The following is a 19,763-nucleotide window of genomic DNA, read 5'->3' on the forward strand; positions in this document are numbered from 1 at the left end:
AGAAAATATGGACAACATCAAAAGTATAATATGCTCACATTTCTCTTGTCATTTGATTAAACATTTATATTTGGAAATGACCGAGGCCGGTCAAGTTTCAAATTAAGAAGAAAAAGAAGAAAGAAAAAGATGTCGTTGAATTTACAACTCTCAAAGCTAGGTGAAGCTCACATACAAAGGCAAGCCAAGGAAAATAGGAAATTGCCTTCTCACTTGTAGAAATGAGTACCCGTTCTCTTTATTTTCCATCCATGTTTCTTTTTTTCATCACATTGTTGCAAGTTGCAGCCTTTGAAGAGGGAGATCTTGCTGCCCTGCAGGCCTTTAAGTCAATGATTTCTCATGACCCTCAAGGGATCCTGAACTCATGGAATGATTCTCGCCATTTCTGCGAATGGGAGGGCATTACATGTGGTCGCAGGCACAGAAGAGTCACAGCCGTAGACCTGAGGTCAAAAGCCTTAAGTGGCTTACTGTCACCTCAAATTGGCAACCTCAGCTTCCTAAGAGAGATCAATCTTATGAATAACACTATCCAAGGTGAAATCCCTCTTGAATTTGGGCGTCTGCGCAGGTTAGAAACTCTGCTTCTCTCAGATAACTCCCTCGTCGGGAAAATTCCAGCCAACTTGTCTTATTGTTCCAGGCTCACAGTACTAGTCTTAGGAAACAACAAGCTAGTAGGAAGTATTCCATTTGAGTTTGTCTCTCTATACAAACTCAAACAACTAGCTTTACCCATGAATAATTTGACCGGAGGCATCCCACCTTTTCTCGGGAATCTAACATCCCTGGAAGTTGTGTCTCTAGCTGGGAATCCTTTTGGAGGAAATATTCCAGATTCATTAGGTCAATTGAAAGAGTTGAAAACTCTTGGAATTGGCGGAAACAACCTCTCCGGTTCAATCCCTCCTTCCATTTACAATCTTTCCTTCCTTGTCATTTTCTCGGTGTCTGAAAATCAAATGCATGGAAGTCTTCCACCAAGTTTAGGTCTTTATTTTCCTAATCTCAAACTCTTTCAAACCAACGAAAACTTCTTCAGCGGATCCATTCCAATATCACTATCCAATGCTTCCAAACTCGAATATGTTGAAATTGCGAGTAACAGTTTTTTCGGAAAACTTTCAGTCAATTTTGGAGGCATGAAAAATCTTTCATACCTAATTTTAGAATATAATAATTTAGGAAGCGGGGAAAGTGATGAGATGGGGTTTATGAATTCTTTGGCCAACTGTAGCAAATTGCAAGTTCTCAGTTTAGGCGGAAATCAATTTAGAGGAGCATTACCACATTCAATCGCTAATCTATCAAGTCAACTTCAAATTTTGGTCCTTGGGACTAATCAGTTATATGGAAGCATCCCTTCAGGAATAGGTAACCTTGTTAACTTATATTCATTACAGACTGAGGAAAACCAATTTACAGGCTCAATTCCTAAAGAAATGGGTAAGCTTCTGAACTTACAGGGCTTGGATTTTGGTGGCAACCATTTTTCAGGGGAAATTCCTTCCACTCTAGGAAATCTGTCATCATTATATGAAATTTTCTTAGGCGATAACAATTTATCAGGAGTCATCCCTTCTAGTCTAGGAAATTTGGAACGATTGGCAATTTTAGAAATGTTCGCAAATGAACTCAGTGGAACTATCCCAGGAGACATTTTCAATATATCCTCTCTTTCAGTTTCACTGGATTTAGCCGAAAACCACTTCGTTGGATCTATACCTCCAAGGATCGGTAATCTGAAGGCTTTGAGGTGTTTTGATGTGTCTAATAATGACTTATCAGGTGAAATTCCAAGTGAACTTGGTCTTTGCTCTAGTCTTGAAGAGATTTATTTGGCAGAAAACTTCTTCAACGGATTCATTCCTTCATTTTTTAGAACTTCAAGAGGTATTCGAAAGGTCGATCTTTCGCGAAATAATTTTTTTGGTCAAATTCCAATATTCCTCGAGGCTCTTTCTTTGGAATATCTTAACTTATCCTTCAATGATTTTGAGGGGAGGCTACCAACAAGGGGAATTTTTGCAAATGCAAGTGCAATATCAGTTGGAGGTTGTAATAGACTTTGTGGGGGCATACATGAATTGCAATTACCCAAATGCCCCGAGCACGAATCAAGCAGTCAGAAGATTTCCCAAAGACTAAAGATAATAATCTCAACTGCAAGTGCCTTTTTAGGATTAGTCATGGTGTCATTTTTCATTTTCTATTGGCACAAAAGGAGGAGGGGACCTTCCCGGCAGCCTTCAAGACTATTGACAAGAAAAACACTACCAAGGATCTCTTACAAAAGCCTCCTCAAAGTAACTGATGGGTTTTCTTCAACACACTTAATTGGAGTGGGTAGCTTTGGCTCTGTGTATAAGGGAGTATTTGATGAAGATGGAACTGTTGTTGCAATCAAAGTGATTAACCTTCAACGCCAAGGAGCTTCTCAGAGTTTCAAGGCTGAATGCAAAGCCTTGAAAAATATCCGTCATAGAAATCTTGTCAAGGTCATAACTTCATGCTCAAGTATTGATTTTCAAGGTAATGACTTTAAAGCTATTGTTTATGAGTACATGCCAAATGGGAGTCTTGAAAAATGGTTGCATCCAGAAGCAGTTGCACAAAGAGATGAAGAAATTGGAATTCAGAAACTCACCCTTCTTCAGAGAATAAGCATTGCAATTGATGTGGCATCTGCACTAGACTATCTTCATTGCCACTGCCAAGAACCAATTCTCCATTGTGATCTGAAGCCAAGCAATATCCTTCTCGACAATGACTTGTCTGCTCACATTGGTGATTTCGGACTAGCTAGATTTCATCAAGAAGTCTCAAATCCAACTTTAAATAGCTCTGTTGGAGTAAGGGGAACAATTGGCTATGCAGCCCCAGGTTATAACATAAATTCTAATATATAATTTACTTTCTTTTTAATTTTTTAATTTCTTTTCACAACTTCTAACTTCTTAGAAATATTTATGTTTTTTTAATGGTAGAGTATGGCCTTGGAAGTGGGGTGTCAACAAATGGAGATGTTTATAGCTATGGAATATTGTTGTTGGAAATGGTGACAACAAAAAAACCCACGGATGTTATGTTTGAGGGAGACTTGAATCTTCATAGATTTGCAAGAATGGCCTTGCCTGATCATGTGGTGGACATTGTGGATCCAATACTTCTAAATGATGGTGAAATTTTGGCTGGTACTGATAACCATAGGCAAAGGCAAACAAGAATCAACAGCAGATTAGCCTGTGTCAATTCTATGGTCAGAATTGGAGTTGCTTGTTCAATGGAGTCACCACAAGATCGAATGAACATAACTAATGTTGTCCATGAGCTACAATCAGTCAAGAACATTCTCCTTAAACATGAAAATGTGCTCAACAAGCAAATGGATAACTAGATAATATAATATTCTCTTGTAGCTTTTGCCCAAGTGATATAAATTTACATTGTATATTGTGAGATAAATAAAAGGCTCATTACTTTGTTTTATGTTTTTTTACAGTCATATTCTTATAAATCACAAGGCAACAAAGTTGAAAACTCCATCAAATGGAAGTGAAATTTGATCTTAGACAGGGAAAACATGGCTGTCGAAGGGAATAACAATTTTGTCACAATTGTATAATTCGATAGGTTTATAATAAAAATTTTGGCTGTACGGAGTATTCCAATTAAGGCGGCAATATGATGAACTTTTGTTGTTCGCGTTGATTTTGAGCTTGATTAGTTTATTGTAATATCCGTTTGATCTTCGTTTGGCGTAGGAACTGTTGGGAACTAGGCAGACCAAACTACCCTTGCTTGGATCATTGAACATATTTTGCCAGTGGTTGATAAAAGGGAAACTTCCCAAGCCTACTGTTTGATGAAAATCCAAAACTATTTGATGAAATGCCTCAATGAATGAATATTGGGCCTGATAGAGGCAATAACATTCTAGCAACCTGTTTGGGAGAGATACTGTTTGGGATAAATATGTTGACGAGACCAGGAATGACGAGCAGATATCTGATGGCAGAGCTCTGCGAACCGGTGTGTTCCATAAAAGCCTGACATGCGGAGGAACAGGAGCAGAAATATCCTGCTCGTCCACGATGTTGTCATCCGCGAGGCCAATTCCCTATAAAAGGTATACGACCATTCCGGCTAGAGGTCGATAGGCGAGGAGACCCGGTCGACGGCAGTTGGCAAGACATGCTCTCCAGCCCGAGAATCTAGGCACGACATCCACGCTTTCTCCTGAGCCGTGGCGTAACACGCAAGATCTCACAGAACCACGACAGCCACGCTTTCCCCTGAACCGTGGCGTAACACGCAAGATCTCACAGAACCACGACGGCCACGCTTTCCCCTGAACCGTGGCGTAACACGCAAGATCCCCCGTTTGCCCATACCGTAGCAGTCAGAGCCCCAGACCGTCTCGAAAAAAGCGGAAAACTGGGATTCAGAGGGAGCCTATAAAAAGGTAGCCAACGAAGGTAAAAGGGTTAGCATTTTCAAGATAAAAGAGAAAACCACAAAAAAGCCATAAGACCTGTGGCAAGCGTTCCCCGAACCTTCATATCTGACTTGAGAGTCGGAGGGTTTGCGCCGGGAGAACAACCGGCGTACTCTGACTTGTCTGTGTGTGCAGGGACATCTGGAGAAGAAGCATTACTAGGAGACCTCCTGTTCGTGGTAAAGTTGATCGAGCAGAGATCCTGGTCGTAGAACGAGGAGAACCGGAATCTCGCATCAACATTTTGGCGCCGTCTGTGGGGAGAAGAGCAAAAAGCTTCTGTTGGTAGCAAGAAGAGGGGTGGAGTAAGCGAAAAGCAATGGAGACAGGAGGAAGTAGTGCACAAGGGGGTGATATGAGGCTTAACGATTCCGTGACGCTGAGGGAGATAGTCAGTGAGGCACGGGAAAAAGTCATGTTCGACCGGATGGAACGGATGGAAAAGCAGATGGAGACCTTGACAACCATTCTGCATGAGCTACGGAGCGAGCGAAGGGTGACCCAAGAGGGAAGGGTGAGAGGCGGTGGAGTGGCACCAGGTCCCGATAGTGCGGGGAGAGGTCAAACCACAGGGAGATTTGGTGGTGAGAGGGGTAACGCACCTCTACGGGGAGAATTTCACAGAGAAAGAGAGCGGTCCCCGGCAAGACAGACTTGTGACGCGGACGACGGGGTGGTGAATGCAGAGGAAACCGAGTTGAGGCAACACTTGCAAGATGTAGAGCAGGAGCGGGATCAAGTTGCAGCACGTGACCCTGGTCGTGCAGGGCAGCTGGAGGAGGAAGTGCGCAGACTAGCGCAGATAATTGACGATATGCAAGGGAGGAACAGAGCCCCTGGTTGGAGGATAATGCTGGACGGAGAGTCACCGCTCTCAGCAGAGATCATGAGGGCAGTTATTCCGAGAGATTTCCGCCTCCCCGACCTCAGGTACGCGGGAAGAACTGACCCGTTGATGCACATAGAGCGCTTCAACGACATGACTGGGGTACAAGGATTATCTCAATCACAAAGGTGCAGGGTGTTCCCGCTATCCCTTGAGGGACGTGCACGAGAATGGTACAGGAAACTTCCTCGGGGCAGCGTTAAAACCTTCGAACAGATGTGCCAGGAATTCGCGGAGCAGTTCAGTGGGGCGATGTCACCGGAAGATGACATGATGGAGCTGAAAAGCATGAAACAGGGGGAGCAAGAAACCCTTCGGGAATTCATCAAGAGGTTTCATCGGGCTGTCCTCGACTTGGGAGCCTTCAACCACCCTCAGGCGTTAAGGGGATTGAAAGAAGGGGTGAAGATAGGAAGGCTGTGGTACAATTTGAGAAGCCCAGCTATTCAAACGTATGCGGCCGCATACGAACAGGCTAAAAGAGACATCGAGATTGAAGAGGAGAAGGCTGCACGGATCAAGACAGACTAGTTAGAAGGGCTGGGGAGGAGAGAGATGAAAGCATTACCAGGGAACGGGCCGATCAGGAGGAGGGACCACCAGGCCTCCGGTAGTGGGGGAGGAGGCAGGGTCACTGCTTACCAGCCTCATCAAAGGCCACCACAGTATCAACGCAGCAGGGCGCAACCTCCTCGTTCCCCAGCTAGGGAGCCTTGGAGAAGGCATGAGTTGGCATCTGGTGATCTTCATCAGCACCCCCACGGTAGCAGAGCGAGCAGACCAGAAGTACTTCCACCGCCCCCAACTCAGAACGGGGCAAACAGAGAAAGAGCAGTGCACCTGATCGACCAGAACCCGGACTATGGGCGGTACACTTCCTTGAAGATGTCCCTGGATGAGGTGTACGAGGCCATAAAGGATCGAGGGCTGCTGCACCTCCCTACACCAATAACAAAGCTACCCAACAGGAGGGATAGAGGACGTTATTGTAAGTTCCATGGCACCCATGGCCATACCACAGCAGAGTGTAGAGATCTCAAGACCCAAGTCGAAGATCTGGTGAGAAATCGGTACCTGGACGAGTTTATGGATGGGACTTTCCCGATGGTGGCCACAACAGATGAAGGGGAGCAGAGTGATAGAATCTTGAGGCACGAGCAGCCCGCGGTAAGGGTGATAGCGGGGGGCCCAACGTTGGCCGGAGATTCAAACAGATCGAGAAAAAATTATGCTAGGTACGCCATGACCAGTAAAGAGGTACTCCTCAACACCCCAGCAGCCAAACGGGCAAGGGTCAGGCAAGTGCCAATCATGTGGACGGATAAGGATGAGGAAGGGATCCTATACCCCCACGAGGATGCCTTAGTCATCAAGGCTACGGTCGCTAGCAAGAAGTTTGACCGGATACTGGTTGATACAGGGAGCTCAGTTGATGTGTTATTTAAGTCAACACTGGAAGAGATGGGAATAGCCGACCGGAAGTTGGAACACACCAACACCTCCTTGAAGGGGTTCGGAGGAGGGAAGCTGGTTCCTCTGGGCGTGGTCGAACTACCTATCACAATTGGGAGCCCCCCGACAGAAAGAACAATGATACTGGACTTTGTCGTAGTGGAGGAGGAAGGTCCTTACCAGATGATCCTAGGTCGGCCGTTTTTAAGGATGAGCAAAGCGGTGTTGTCCAACCATTATCTGGCTCTGAAGTACCGGGTGAATGGGGTAGTAGGAGTGGTACGAGGAGACCAGAGGATCGCAAGAAGCTGCTACTCCTCGGCAGCAAGGGAGGCAATGCAGATAACATCCCTCGATACCCGAGTGGAAAACAAGACTGGCAGGCAAGAACCTGTAGAGGATCTGGAAACGGTAAGCATGGGACCAGAGAACCCGGGAAAGACGATCAGAATCGGGTCGAGACTGAAGGGAGAGCAAAAGCAGGAGTTGGTGAAATGCTTACAGGCTCATGCTGATGTGTTTGCCTGGGCACATGAAGACATGCCAGGGATTGACCCTGAGGTAGCGTGTCATAAGCTGGCAATAAAGAAAGGTGCTCGGGCAGTAAGGCAGAAGAGGAGGTGCCTCAACCAGGAGAGGTATGAGGCTGTAAATGACGAGGTGGAGAAGCTCCTGAGAGCAGGGTTCATTCGGGAAGTCAGCTACCCAGAGTGGATATCAAATGTGGTGTTGGTAAAGAAGGCAAACGGCAAGTGGAGGATGTGTGTGGATTTCACAGACCTCAACAAGGCGTGCCCAAAAGACAGCTTCCCTTTACCAAGGATCGATCAGCTAGTAGATTCAACAGCTGGACATGGTCTGCTTAGCTTCATGGACGCATTCTCGGGATACAACCAGATCCCCATGTACGAGCAGGATGAGGAGAGCACGGCTTTCATCACTAACCAAGGTTTGTTCTGTTACAGGGTGATGCCATTCGGTCTCAAGAATGCTGGGGCCACCTATCAAAGGCTGGTGAACAAAATCTTTAAGCCGTTGATCGGGAAAACCATGGAGGTGTACGTGGATGACATGATCACCAAGTCCAAGATCCCGAAGGAACACGTCAGACACCTTGAGGAGACATTCGAGCTTTTGAGGAAGTATAAGATGAAGCTCAATCCGGAGAAGTGTGCTTTTGGGGTCGAGTCAGGGAAATTCCTGGGATTCATGGTGAGCCATAGGGGGATTGAAGCAAATCCCGAGAAAATCCAGGCGATTGTGCAAATGACGTCTCCTCGTAACCTGAAGGAGACACAGGGCCTCACGGGGAGGTTGGCGGCGTTGAGCAGATTCATATCCAAAGCTACAGACAAGTGTCAGCCATTCTTTCAAGTGATAAGGAGGGGAAAGAAAACAGAATGGACCCCAGAATGCGAGGAAGCCTTCCGGAACTTGAAACAATACTTGCAGCAAGCTCCGCTGCTGTCCACACCGAGGAACGGGGACAAGTTGTATCTGTATTTGGCGGTATCGGATCGGGCCGCCAGTTCTGTTCTGGTGAGAGAGGAAGAAGGAGTTTAGTATCCGATATACTACACCAGCAAGGCCCTGCTTGACGCGGAGACCAGATACCCACCGTTGGAGAAATGGGCACTTGCCCTTGTGGTTGCTGCTCGGAAGTTGAGGCCATATTTCCAAGCATTCCCGGTCTCGGTAATAACAAACCAGCCATTGCGTCAAACTCTGCACAAGCCAGATGCCTCTGGTCGACTCGTCAAGTGGGCTGTGGAGCTGAGCGAGTTCGACATAGACTATAAACCCCGCGCAGCGATAAAGGCCCAGGCAATGGCCGATTTCGTAGCTGAATTCACCGAGCCCGAAACATGCTTAGGTCAACAAGATGCAGTTATAGGCAATGACGAAACTCAAGTATGGCAGATGTCTGTAGATGGGTCATCAGGGGAGCGGGGTTCAGGAGCAGGGGTCGTCCTGGAAGGCCCAGAGGGAGAGGAGATCTCTTATGCTGTAAAGTTAGAATTTGCAGCCACAAATAACCAGGCAGAGTACGAAGCCTTGATAGCAGGCCTGGAATTGGCTAGGGCCGTGAAAGCAGACAGAGTTAAGATCAGAACTGATTCCCAGCTGGTTGCGAATCATATCAGTGAAAGATTCCAACCAAGAGAGGAGAAGATGGAACAGTACCTGAAGATAGTCAGGCAGATGATGGGGAAGTTCGAAGCAGTGGAGGTGATACAAATCCCCAGGGAGCAGAATAGTCGAGCAGACATTTTGGCTAGGATGGCAGCAGTAGCCGACCCAAAAATGCCAAAGTCGGTCCCTCTAGAAATGAAGTCCACCCCAAGTATCGAGCAGAATTTGGGGGTGTTGCGGATAGAACAAAAATGCTCGTGGAGGGACCCGATAGTTTCATACCTTAGAGACGGGGTATTACCACCACATAAGCTGCGAGCTCGGAAGATTAGAGCTCAGGCCTCGAGATACACGATGATCGATGGGGTACTGTATCGGCGAGGATACACGTTACCGTTCCTTCGGTGTTTGGATGACGACGACGCGGATTACGTGCTGAGAGAAGTACATGAAGGAATTTGTGGAAATCATTCTGGCGGGAGGTCCCTGGCCCACAAGGTCTTAAGGCAGGGATATTTCTGGCCGACAATGCACCAGGATGCGCAAAAGAAAACCAGGGGTTGTGCAAGCTGCCAGAGTTTTGCAAGTTTCTCCAACCAACCACCAGAGAAGCTCACCTCTATGGCCTCCCCTTGGCCATTTGCTCAATGGGGAATTGATCTGATCGGCCCATTGCCAAAAGGACGAGGAGCAACAACACATGCAATAGTTGCTATAGATTACTTCACGAAGTGGATAGAGGTGGAAGCCCTTAGCAGGATCACGGAGAAGAAAACAACAGACTTCGTGTGGAGAAACCTGGTCTGTCGATACGGGATCCCTTATGCCTTGGTAACGGATAATGGCAGGCAGTTCGATAATCACAGCTTCAGGGATTTCTGCCAGAACCTCGGGATAGAGCTGAAGTATTGCTCGCCTGCTCACCCTCAATCGAATGGACAAGTAGAAGCCGCCAACAAGACCATCAAGAGGCTTCTGAAAACCAGGCTTGGTGCAAAAAAGGGTGCGTGGGTTGACGAGCTGTCAGGTGTGCTATGGGCATACAGAACAACCCACAAAACCGCAACGGGGGAGACACCGTTCGCTTTGGCTTTCGGACACGAAGCGGTCGTGCCGGCCGAGATAGGAACGACCACACACCGGACAGATCATTTCAATGAGCAGGAGAACGACGAGCAGATGTGTTTGAATCTTGATCTGCTGACGGAAAAGAGGGAGCAAGCAGCCGAGCGATCAGTCACTTACCAACAGAGGGTTGCTCAGTACTATAACCAGAAGGTGAACATACGGCAATTCAGGGTCGGAGACTGGGTACTGAGAAGAGTGAATCAGAGCACCAAAGATTCCACTCAAGGGGTGCTGGGACCGAATTGGGAAGGGCCATATAGAGTCAAGCAGATAGCGGGACCCGGAGCTTACAGGCTGGTTCGCGCGGACGGCCACGAGGTGAAACGCCCATGGAACGCAGCACACCTCCGAAAATACTTCCAGTAAGATTTGCTCACATTTGAGAGCTATTTCTGCTCAGGCTCATTATCGCTTATCTTTTACGCTTTATGTCCCAAACAATTTTATGTAAGTCGAATCCTGCCATTAATGAAGCAATTTTACGCTTGAAACCAAGAAATTATCCAAGGCATGCAAAGGCTCGCCAAGTCTCAAAGCCTGTCTTATGGCGAGACAGAAGCCAAGCATGCCAGGATCTGCTTGGCCACGAGAAGGCAGCAGAATCCCAACCTTTGAAGAATCCAAGGCATGCAAAGGCTCGCCAAGTCTCAAAGCCTGTCTTATGGCGAGACAGAAGCCAAGCATGCCAGGATCTGCTCGGCCACGAGAAGGCAGCAGAATCCCAACCTTTGAAGAATCCAAGGCATGCAAAGGCTCGCCAAGTCTCAAAGCCTGTCTTATGGCGAGACAGAAGCCAAGCATGCCAGGATCTGCTCGGCCACGAGAAGGCAGCAGAATCCCAACCTTTGAAGAATCCAAGGCATGCAAAGGCTCGCCAAGTCTCAAAGCCTGTCTTATGGCGAGACAGAAGCCAAGCATGCCAGGATCTGCTCGGCCACGAGAAGGCAGCAGAATCCCAACCTTTGAAGAATCCAAGGCATGCAAAGGCTCGCCAAGTCTCAAAGCCTGTCTTATGGCGAGACAGAAGCCAAGCATGCCAGGATCTGCTCGGCCACGAGAAGGCAGCAGAATCCCAACCTTTGAAGAAATTATCCAAGGCATGCAAAGGCTCGCCAAGTCTCAAAGCCTGTCTTATGGCGAGACAGAAGCCAAGCATGCCAGGATCTGCTCGGCCACGAGAAGGCAGCAGAATCCCAACGTTTGAAGAAATTATCCAAGGCATGCAAAGGCTCGCCAAGTCTCAAAGCCTGTCTTATGGCGAGACAGAAGCCAAGCATGCCAGGATCTGCTCGACCACGAGAAGGCGAGCAGACTCCAAAACGTTTGAAGAAATTATCCAAGGCATGTAAAGGCTCGCCAAGTCTCAAAGCCTGTCTTATGGCGAGACCAAAGCCAAGCGTGCCAGGATCTGCTCGGCCGCGCAAAGGCAAACCGAATCCCAGGCATTGAGAGATCTTAAAAGGCATGCGGCAAAACCATGAGCCAAGCCGAAACCTGCTCGTCTAGACAAAGAAAAGCAGATTCTCAAACGAAAATTAACTCATAATTACAACACAAGAAAGTAATCAAAAAATATCTTTATTAATTGGTTAATGATTAACAGAGGGGATAATCTTCATGAACATTGTCCATTACAACAAAAGAAATATATCAAAAAGACGGCGGATCTGTGAGCCGAGCAGCGTCGGTTGGCTGGACCTCCTCAGGTGCGGGGGGGGTATCGCCAGTTGCCTCCGGGGGGGTGCTCGCCTCGCCAACTTCAGCAGGGACTCCACGAGGAGGAGAGTTTTCCTCCTCAATCACGATCGGCTCCACCCCCTCGGCATCTTCCTTGGCCGCCTCCTCATCCATATGCCGAGCAACGCCAGCTGCAAGGTCATCCATATGCCGAGCAACGCCAGCTGCAAGGTCATCCATCTTGAGGTCAGGGTGTTGCTTCCCGAGGACGGCCATGATGCAACGATAGGAATGCCGGAGTCCCTGGTCGTACTGGTTGTCGGCCTCCCTCTCCAAGTTCTCGACCTGAGCTCGGTGGGAGTCACGGAGAGACTCGAGCTGAGCCTCATACATAGCCTTCTGCCTTTGCAGATCCTCCTTGACCTTGGTAAACTCCTCCTCGAGGGTAATGGCTTTTGCTTGAGCAAGTGATTCTTGCTCTATCAGCTTTAGATTCTCGAGATTCAGCTCCCCTGCTTTCTTCTCGGCAACGTCAGCTCTGTTCGTCGCCGATTGGATATCCTCCTTCATCTTCCGGTCGTAGCGGCCAACCTTAGCCTTGTAATAGGTGGTCATGCAGCTGAGGTGGAAAGCGCTATGCTGCATGGCCCCCACCAGCTCACCCAAGGTGCGGCCGTCAAAGGCCTCCAGGTCCCTCTTGCTCACGGATTTAGTTAGCTCATTGAGGTAAGGGACCAGATGTTCTGCTCGGCTGTCCGGTAAGCGAGGTCGAGGCCCGACAGGAGGAGAAGAGGTAGCAGGATCTGTGGCTACTCCACTAGCTTCCCCGACTTCTACAGGAGCCGGAGGTAAAATCTTCAAGGGTGGGGCCTGCTGCACGATGTTGGCCCGCTTCGCGGTAGGGGCATCCTTACTCTCGTCCCTCTTCGTGGTCGAGGGTCGAGAACGTTTTCGGGTCAGAGCCCCAATCACAGCGTCCTCCATCCTATGGCCAGGAAGTATCAAGCGAGACTCGAGCAAGTTGTATGTGGATATCAGTTCCCGGCTCGAGCAGGAATTGACTAGCACAGCTTCAACCCGTTTGAGCTGGCCGGGCCGGAGTGGGAAATGAACGCCCCAAGAAACTACAACATAAACAGACACTTGGTTAGAAGCAAGCCAATGAAACAAGAACAATTATGGATACAAGGCATCTGGAGCGAGCAGGCAACCTGGGACCGTGAAACGGGGTGGGACCCGATAATCCTTCCCGTCCATTTGTGCGACCTGACCCCAAGGACCCCCAGCAAAAAAGAACTTTCTCTTCCAATTCCCACCACCACCAGTAGGGAGGTCGGTTATAGGTTTCCTGCTCTTGGTGCTAGATTGGAAGTAGTACCAGCCGGCATCTTTGGGGCTGCTCTTTAGCTGGTACAGGTGCTTCACCTCATCAACCGTGGGCTCGCTTTGGCAACATCTGTCCCACAATATGAACAGACCAGAGAGCACTCTCCACCCATTGGGATTCAGCTGACCAGGAGCTAGATTTAGCCCGTTAAGTATCCGGGCAAAGTAAGGTTGCAAGGGACACCTCAGCCCGTACTTAAAGCTGTCCAGATAAAGGGTAACATATCCCCTAGGAGGCCGGCTGGGAGCATCCTTCTTTCCCGGGACCTTGAGAGGTATCTCGCCAGGAATGCTATACCTCAGCCGGAGGTCCTCGAGCTCATCAAACGTGGTCGTGCACGTCATGTAATCAATAGCATAATCCCGCGATAGGGCTCTACCTCCTATTGTACTCCTCCCCTCTGGTCGCGGCGCTCCCGATGGGGACGCCTCACCAGAATCATCTCCTCGACCCTCACTCAAAGTATCCTCGGAGTCAGAAGATCCATCCTCACCATTACTCCCGCTCGTAGAGGTCGTTTGGGGAGACATGCTCCTAGCACTAGTCCTGACACTAGACCTAACAGGCTCTAAGGGGACCTCGGGGTCAAAGGCGGGATCGGTGAGCAGACTAGGCAGGAAGTCCAACTCGTCGTCATCAACCTCAATGACCTTCTCTTTGCCTTTCGACATTCCCTAAACTCTAACCACAACACCACCAACTACTACCCAAACGAAAGAAAAAAGAAGTTATCTACAAACTATTCGAGACCGAGGAGAGAGAAGTAATACCTGAAGTACCGCTTCGATCGGAGAAAGGCAAGGAGGGGGGGCTTCGTGCCGGAACTTCTTTGCCGGAGAAACAGAGACGTAGACGGAGACAGAGTGAATGGTGAATATGCCGTTCGAGAGGATTTGGCTTTCCAAATGAGGACGGACCCTTGGGTTGCCAGCATATAACTGCGCCGAATCCCGAGGGCCTCATAACCGTCGGTTTGAAATTCAAATGGAGGGGGCGATTTCTGCCACGTCACCTCGTTCGCAATTAAATGCGACATGACTCTTGGCAGCCTTTTCCAATCCCACGCGAGCGAGTGCTGTCGAGTTTCCACTGCTGGTCCACTACATTACCCAACACCAGAAACTGGGGGACCGGTGTTTGGGAGAGATACTGTTTGGGATAAATATGTCGACGAGACCAGGAATGACGAGCAGATATCTGATGGCAGAGCTCAGGCAGAGCTCTGCGAACCGGTGTGTTCCATAAAAGCCTGGCATGCGGAGGAACAGGAGCAGAAATATCCTGCTCGTCCACGATGTTGTCATCCGCGAGGCCAATTCCCTATAAAAGGTATACGGCCATTCCGGCTAGAGGTCGATAGGCGAGGAGACCCGGTCGACGGCAGTTGGCAAGACATGCTCTCCAGCCCGAGAATCTAGGCACGAACTCCACGCTTTCTCCTGAGCCGTGGCGTAACACGCAAGATCTCACAGAACCACGACAGCCACGCTTTCCCCTGAACCGTGGCGTAACACGCAAGATCTCACAGAACCACGACGGCCACGCTTTCCCCTGAACCGTGGCGTAACACGCAAGATCCCCCGTTTGCCCATACCGCAGCAGTCAGAGCCCCAGACCGTCTCGAAAAAAGCGGAAAACTGGGATTCAGAGGGAGCCTATAAAAAGGTAGCCAACGAAGGTAAAAGGGTTAGCATTTTCAAGATAAAAGAGAAAACCACAAAAAGGCCATAAGACCTGTGGCAAGCGTTCCCCGAACCTTCATATCTGACTTGAGCGTCGGAGGGTTTGCGCCGGGAGAACAACCGGCGTACTCTGACTTGTCTGTGTGTGCAGGGACATCTGGAGAAGAAGCATTACTAGGAGACCTCCTGGTCGTGGTAAAGTTGATCGAGCAGGGATCCTGGTCGTAGAACGAGGAGAACCGGAATCTCGCATCAACACAACCTATGCACTTTTGCGAATTTCGACTACATATGTATTCAAACCGTGTCAAATTAAAAAAAAAAAGTTTCGGATTTTTTTCCCTTTGGTCTATGAATGTGATGATAAAACAACGTAGAAACAGTACTAATAAGCCAATTCGGACTCCCTCTTTAGAAAATTAGTACAAGCTTAATGTAGATGTGGATGTTAGTGCCTAAAAGAACTTGGCAGGTCTAAGGGCAGTTGTTACAAATTCCGGCTTTAATGGTGATGTTGAGCTTGCAGAGGCAGAAGCAATAATCTTTGAAGCCCGAGTTGCTATTGCCTTTGAAAATGTTGTAAATTTGGTAAAGGGCAATGAAAGCAGCCCTAAAGAGATCTTTTAGGCAGTTTTAGAAATTACAGAGGAGATGATATCATCGTAATTGTTCAGCTCATAGAAGAGCTAAATTGTGTTCAACGATTTGCTGCAATATTGATCAAGAATATAAATTCTAATTCTACGCAATATATGCTGCAACATTACACCCTCTCTAAAAAAAAATTTTTCACCTTTTGAGAAAGTTCAACTTTCCTATACAATATGCAAAAATAATTGCGAGAACAAGAGGATAGATAATAAGAACAGTAGCTGTAATCGGCAAGCAATCATGGTGAAACCCAAAGTAATCTTCTAAGAAGGAAGACAATGTTCTTGTTTCACCAAATAAAGTAATTTCCTCGTCAATATATATCTCCATACTGTGAAGTAATCGTACCATTTAGTGCCCAAGAGGTAGGCATCATATAATACAACCAAATCCACTCGTTGGGAACTTTCTGCAGGAAACTTATTATCAAAATTAATATTCAAAACATTTTGCTAATACACACACACACACACACACATTGATACACAGAAATGTTAACATAGTGTCTATGGTAGACTTTAGAGGCTTACCGGTCCAAGAATCAAAATCCAGAAAAGTGGTTGATTAATGTGTAGAAAACTTCGGATAAATTGAAGCAATCATGAAATTTGGTGTCAATGACACTAGTAGCATTCCCAGATAATTGTAAAGCATCATTGTACAGAACATCGCATAGAAATTCCAAAGAACTTTATATGCTGAACCATAATATCCGATCATTGGATAACCGACGATCACATATGCCAGTGCTTGAATAAGTAGAAAAGGAATCTCATCTGTCACCTACAAAATCAGTATGCATATCTAAATAAGAAAAATTATCACTTAAGCAGTTGTGCTGATGATCTTTAGTCAGTCAAAAGTAATTTTAGGTTCATTTTAGAAGACAATGCATAAATTTGTGCACCAAAAAATCCCCAATTCACCGCTGATGTGTAGACAAACCATTGCATGTTATCACTAAATATAGGAAGCCAAATGACCATCTAAGGTCAGATAGAGTAGCTAGAAGTCAAAGCTTAACCTGTTGATCGAAAGTGCTCAACAAACCTTGACAAGGAGCAAGGTCTAATATAAAATATTTAAAAAATCAATTAACTGTACCCATAAACATTTAAACTAGTGATCATGTTTATATTGTCATTTGCAAGTCATTACGCAGGGCAATTTTTTCTGTAGGAATTGCAAAGCTGTTGGGTTTCAAGTCACAGCAAGTCAAGATAAGCATCATTGATGATGTTAGTGGTGTAATAAACCCTGGAAGGTAGAGCATGTTAACTCCATTTAACTAAAATTTAATTTTCTTATTACACTAAATAAAAATAAAAGAAAAAAAAATTAGAGGTGGTCACGGTTTGGTTTTCTTTAAATCATAATTAAATTGAATTAAATAAAAATACATAACCTATTGGCATATGTCCGTTTGGTTTTTGTGTGCCTTTTATTTAGAAGTGATTTTTTTTTAACTTTCAATTTTCAGCTGTAGGTTCAATAGAGTTAAACCAAAACCAAGCCGAAAATTCTATTTTTATTAAAAATTGGACTGATCTATTTTTTCTTTATTTTAAAAATTAAACGAAATCGAATAGAACCAGCAGTTCGATTCGATTTTTTATTTCCCAAATTTTTTGTCCCCCCCTACCAAAAGCAAAACAGATAATACACTTTAATTTGTTTTTTAGACTTGATTGTAATAAATCTTTTTAACAGGTTTGGCTTGGGTACTTATGGTAGTTTTTCCAGTAAAATGTTAATTATCAGTTTATTTTATTTTTTATATTTTGAGATCAGCGGTTATATTTCACGCCAATGAAACATTAAGTATCAGCGTTTAGACTTGATTATACACCAGCATTTATATATATTTCTTAAATTTCTTGTAATACGTCTCAATTGTTCTACGACATTCTCAAGCTTTCTCTTACGTGCATGCTCAAATCATTAAGGATTCAGGATTGAAATCTATAACCTGATTGCAGGAACATTTTCTATTGCGAATAAATTTTATTGATACCGTATTTGTGGTTAATGTATTATATACAACATAATAAAAAGAAAAAAATTTTTGACACTGTATTTGGCAGTGTAGAGTCTGATCTGTTCTTGATAACTTAACAAGATCAAAACTCTGCCCAGGGATCTTTACAAGATCAATTCAAGTTTGCACATACTTGATTGAGCAAATCAGATCAATTCAATAACACAAACAGATTATAAAAGAGACTTTCAAAATGAACCAAAGAATGAATTAAGAGTAGATTGCAAGTCAAATCACAATAAACACACAGATGTACGTTGTTCAGTCTTTTGCATGACCTACATATACGGGTGAATCCATCAGGCAAGCTTTCATTAATGATTCAAGGATTGAATTACAGAGCTATATTACTGAGATTACAGAGAATAAGATTATTCTTTCTCTCGCTTCAGATTGAATTGTCTATCAAACACACTGAAAGCTCAGCTTATAAACCAACTTCATAACAGCTTTGACAACCCAAAATGCACAGATGCTTGACACGTATCCAAGAGGTCGTAATAACGAACTCGGCTTCGCAAGTGATCACGTGCTTACTAGCGTGACTGCTTCGATTCTGTTAAGACCAAAACGCTCCCAGTTGACACCTTTAGGCTGCGTTTGGTACACTGTATTGTATTATGCTGTATTGCATTATTTTAATGCTGATGTATTATATTATGCTGTATTGTATTAGTATTGTATTATAATAATATTGTACAATGTTTGACACTACACTGTACTGTATTAATTTTTTTGTAATTAATTTAAATTTTAAATTTTATTATATTAATATTTATATTGTTATTAATTTTAAATTAATATTATTCAAATTTATTCATATTTAAATATTTATTATTAGTTATATTATATTATAAATTTATTAATAAATTATAATATAAAAATATAATATAATATTATTGAATAAAAAATTATATATTTATTAATTTATATTAAATTATAATTTAAAAATAAAAATGTTATATAATATTATATTAAATTAAAAAATTATCTTTATTTTTTATTATTATTATAAGCAAAAACAAAAGTTAAAACAAAAAGCAATTGGAAAAGAAAGAAGAAGGAAAAAAAAAAAAAAGAAACGCAAGCTGCCAAACGAAATGATAATTTTACCCCTAAATAAATTAAAAAATCATTTTATCTTGTAAAAGCTTTAAAAATAAAAAAAATTATAATTATAAAAATACCCCTACATTTAATAAAGAAATAAATCCAAAAATTTTATTTTTAATAAAAATTATAATTATAAAAATAATTACGAAATTTTGGAATTTAATAAAAATCCTCTAAATTATTATAATTTTGGGATTTTATTTTTTAATAAATAAATTCAGTTATTTTAATAAATTTTGCAAAATTATAATTTTTTAATAAAAATAATTATTAAAATTTTGTAAAATCTAAATTTAATAAAAATCAACAGAGCACATCTATTTTGGATTTATTTTTTTAAATTTAGTGGTATTTTTTAATTATATATATTTTATTTTAGAAAGTTTTTATAAGATAAAATGGTCATTTAATTTTTTTAGGGGTAAAATTATTATTTCGTTTAAATTATTTAACGGTGTTAGTGTAAAAGTGGCTAATTGATATAAATTTAAAAAGAAAAGTGGTGTAGAGAGCATGTTATAATTTTGTAGTCGTTGGATGAATATAAGGCAAAAGAAATGTGGTGCAATAATAATTTTTCAAAATATATTTATATGACGATTATTATTTTCACACACTAAAGAGACATATTATTATTTTTTTTAATTTTATCCTTTAGAATCAATAAATGAAGTTGTAAAATCATAAAACAGACCAGTCTACAACATAGTTGAGATGTTATAATCCATCACTTTTTTTGGGCTAAATCTCAAATATTTCATGAAAAACAAGAATTCCCAATCACTGTTGTAGTTTTGGTCCATCTTAATTCTTTCAATAGGCCACATGGGAGGTTTATTATAATGGATACAAACTAGAAGAATTTGTCCCCCAAAACACAAGCTAAACAAACTATGTCTACTTTAAGGCGTTACTATGCAAATTATCCACTAGTGAATATTGCTCCGATTCCTACTCCCTTGCATGCATGAGTGATACAAACTAGAAGAATTTGTCCCCCAAAACACAAGCTAAACAAACTATGAATCCTCCAACGTCTACTTTAAGGCGATACTATGCAATTATCCACTAGTGAATAATGCTCCGATTCCTACTCCCTTGCATGCATGAGTTTC

At 44.0% G+C, this 19,763-nt stretch overlaps 1 protein-coding gene across 1 annotated transcript in view; it reads left to right on the plus strand.

Moving 5' to 3' along the window:
* The first annotated feature begins 221 nt into the window (after nt 1–221).
* LOC18038147 (probable LRR receptor-like serine/threonine-protein kinase At3g47570) overlaps nt 222–19,763 on the plus strand; it is a 96,847-nt gene continuing 77,305 nt past the window's right edge. The window contains exons 1-2 of the mRNA XM_006428209.2: nt 222–2,886; nt 2,991–3,182. Coding sequence (XP_006428272.2) covers nt 222–2,886; nt 2,991–3,182 — 2,857 coding nt within the window. The remainder of the gene's footprint in view (nt 2,887–2,990; nt 3,183–19,763) is intronic.

This window comes from Citrus clementina, unplaced genomic scaffold, assembly GCF_000493195.1.
Source record: "Citrus clementina cultivar Clemenules unplaced genomic scaffold, Citrus_clementina_v1.0 scaffold_6, whole genome shotgun sequence".
NCBI classification, from domain to species: domain Eukaryota; kingdom Viridiplantae; phylum Streptophyta; class Magnoliopsida; order Sapindales; family Rutaceae; genus Citrus; species Citrus x clementina.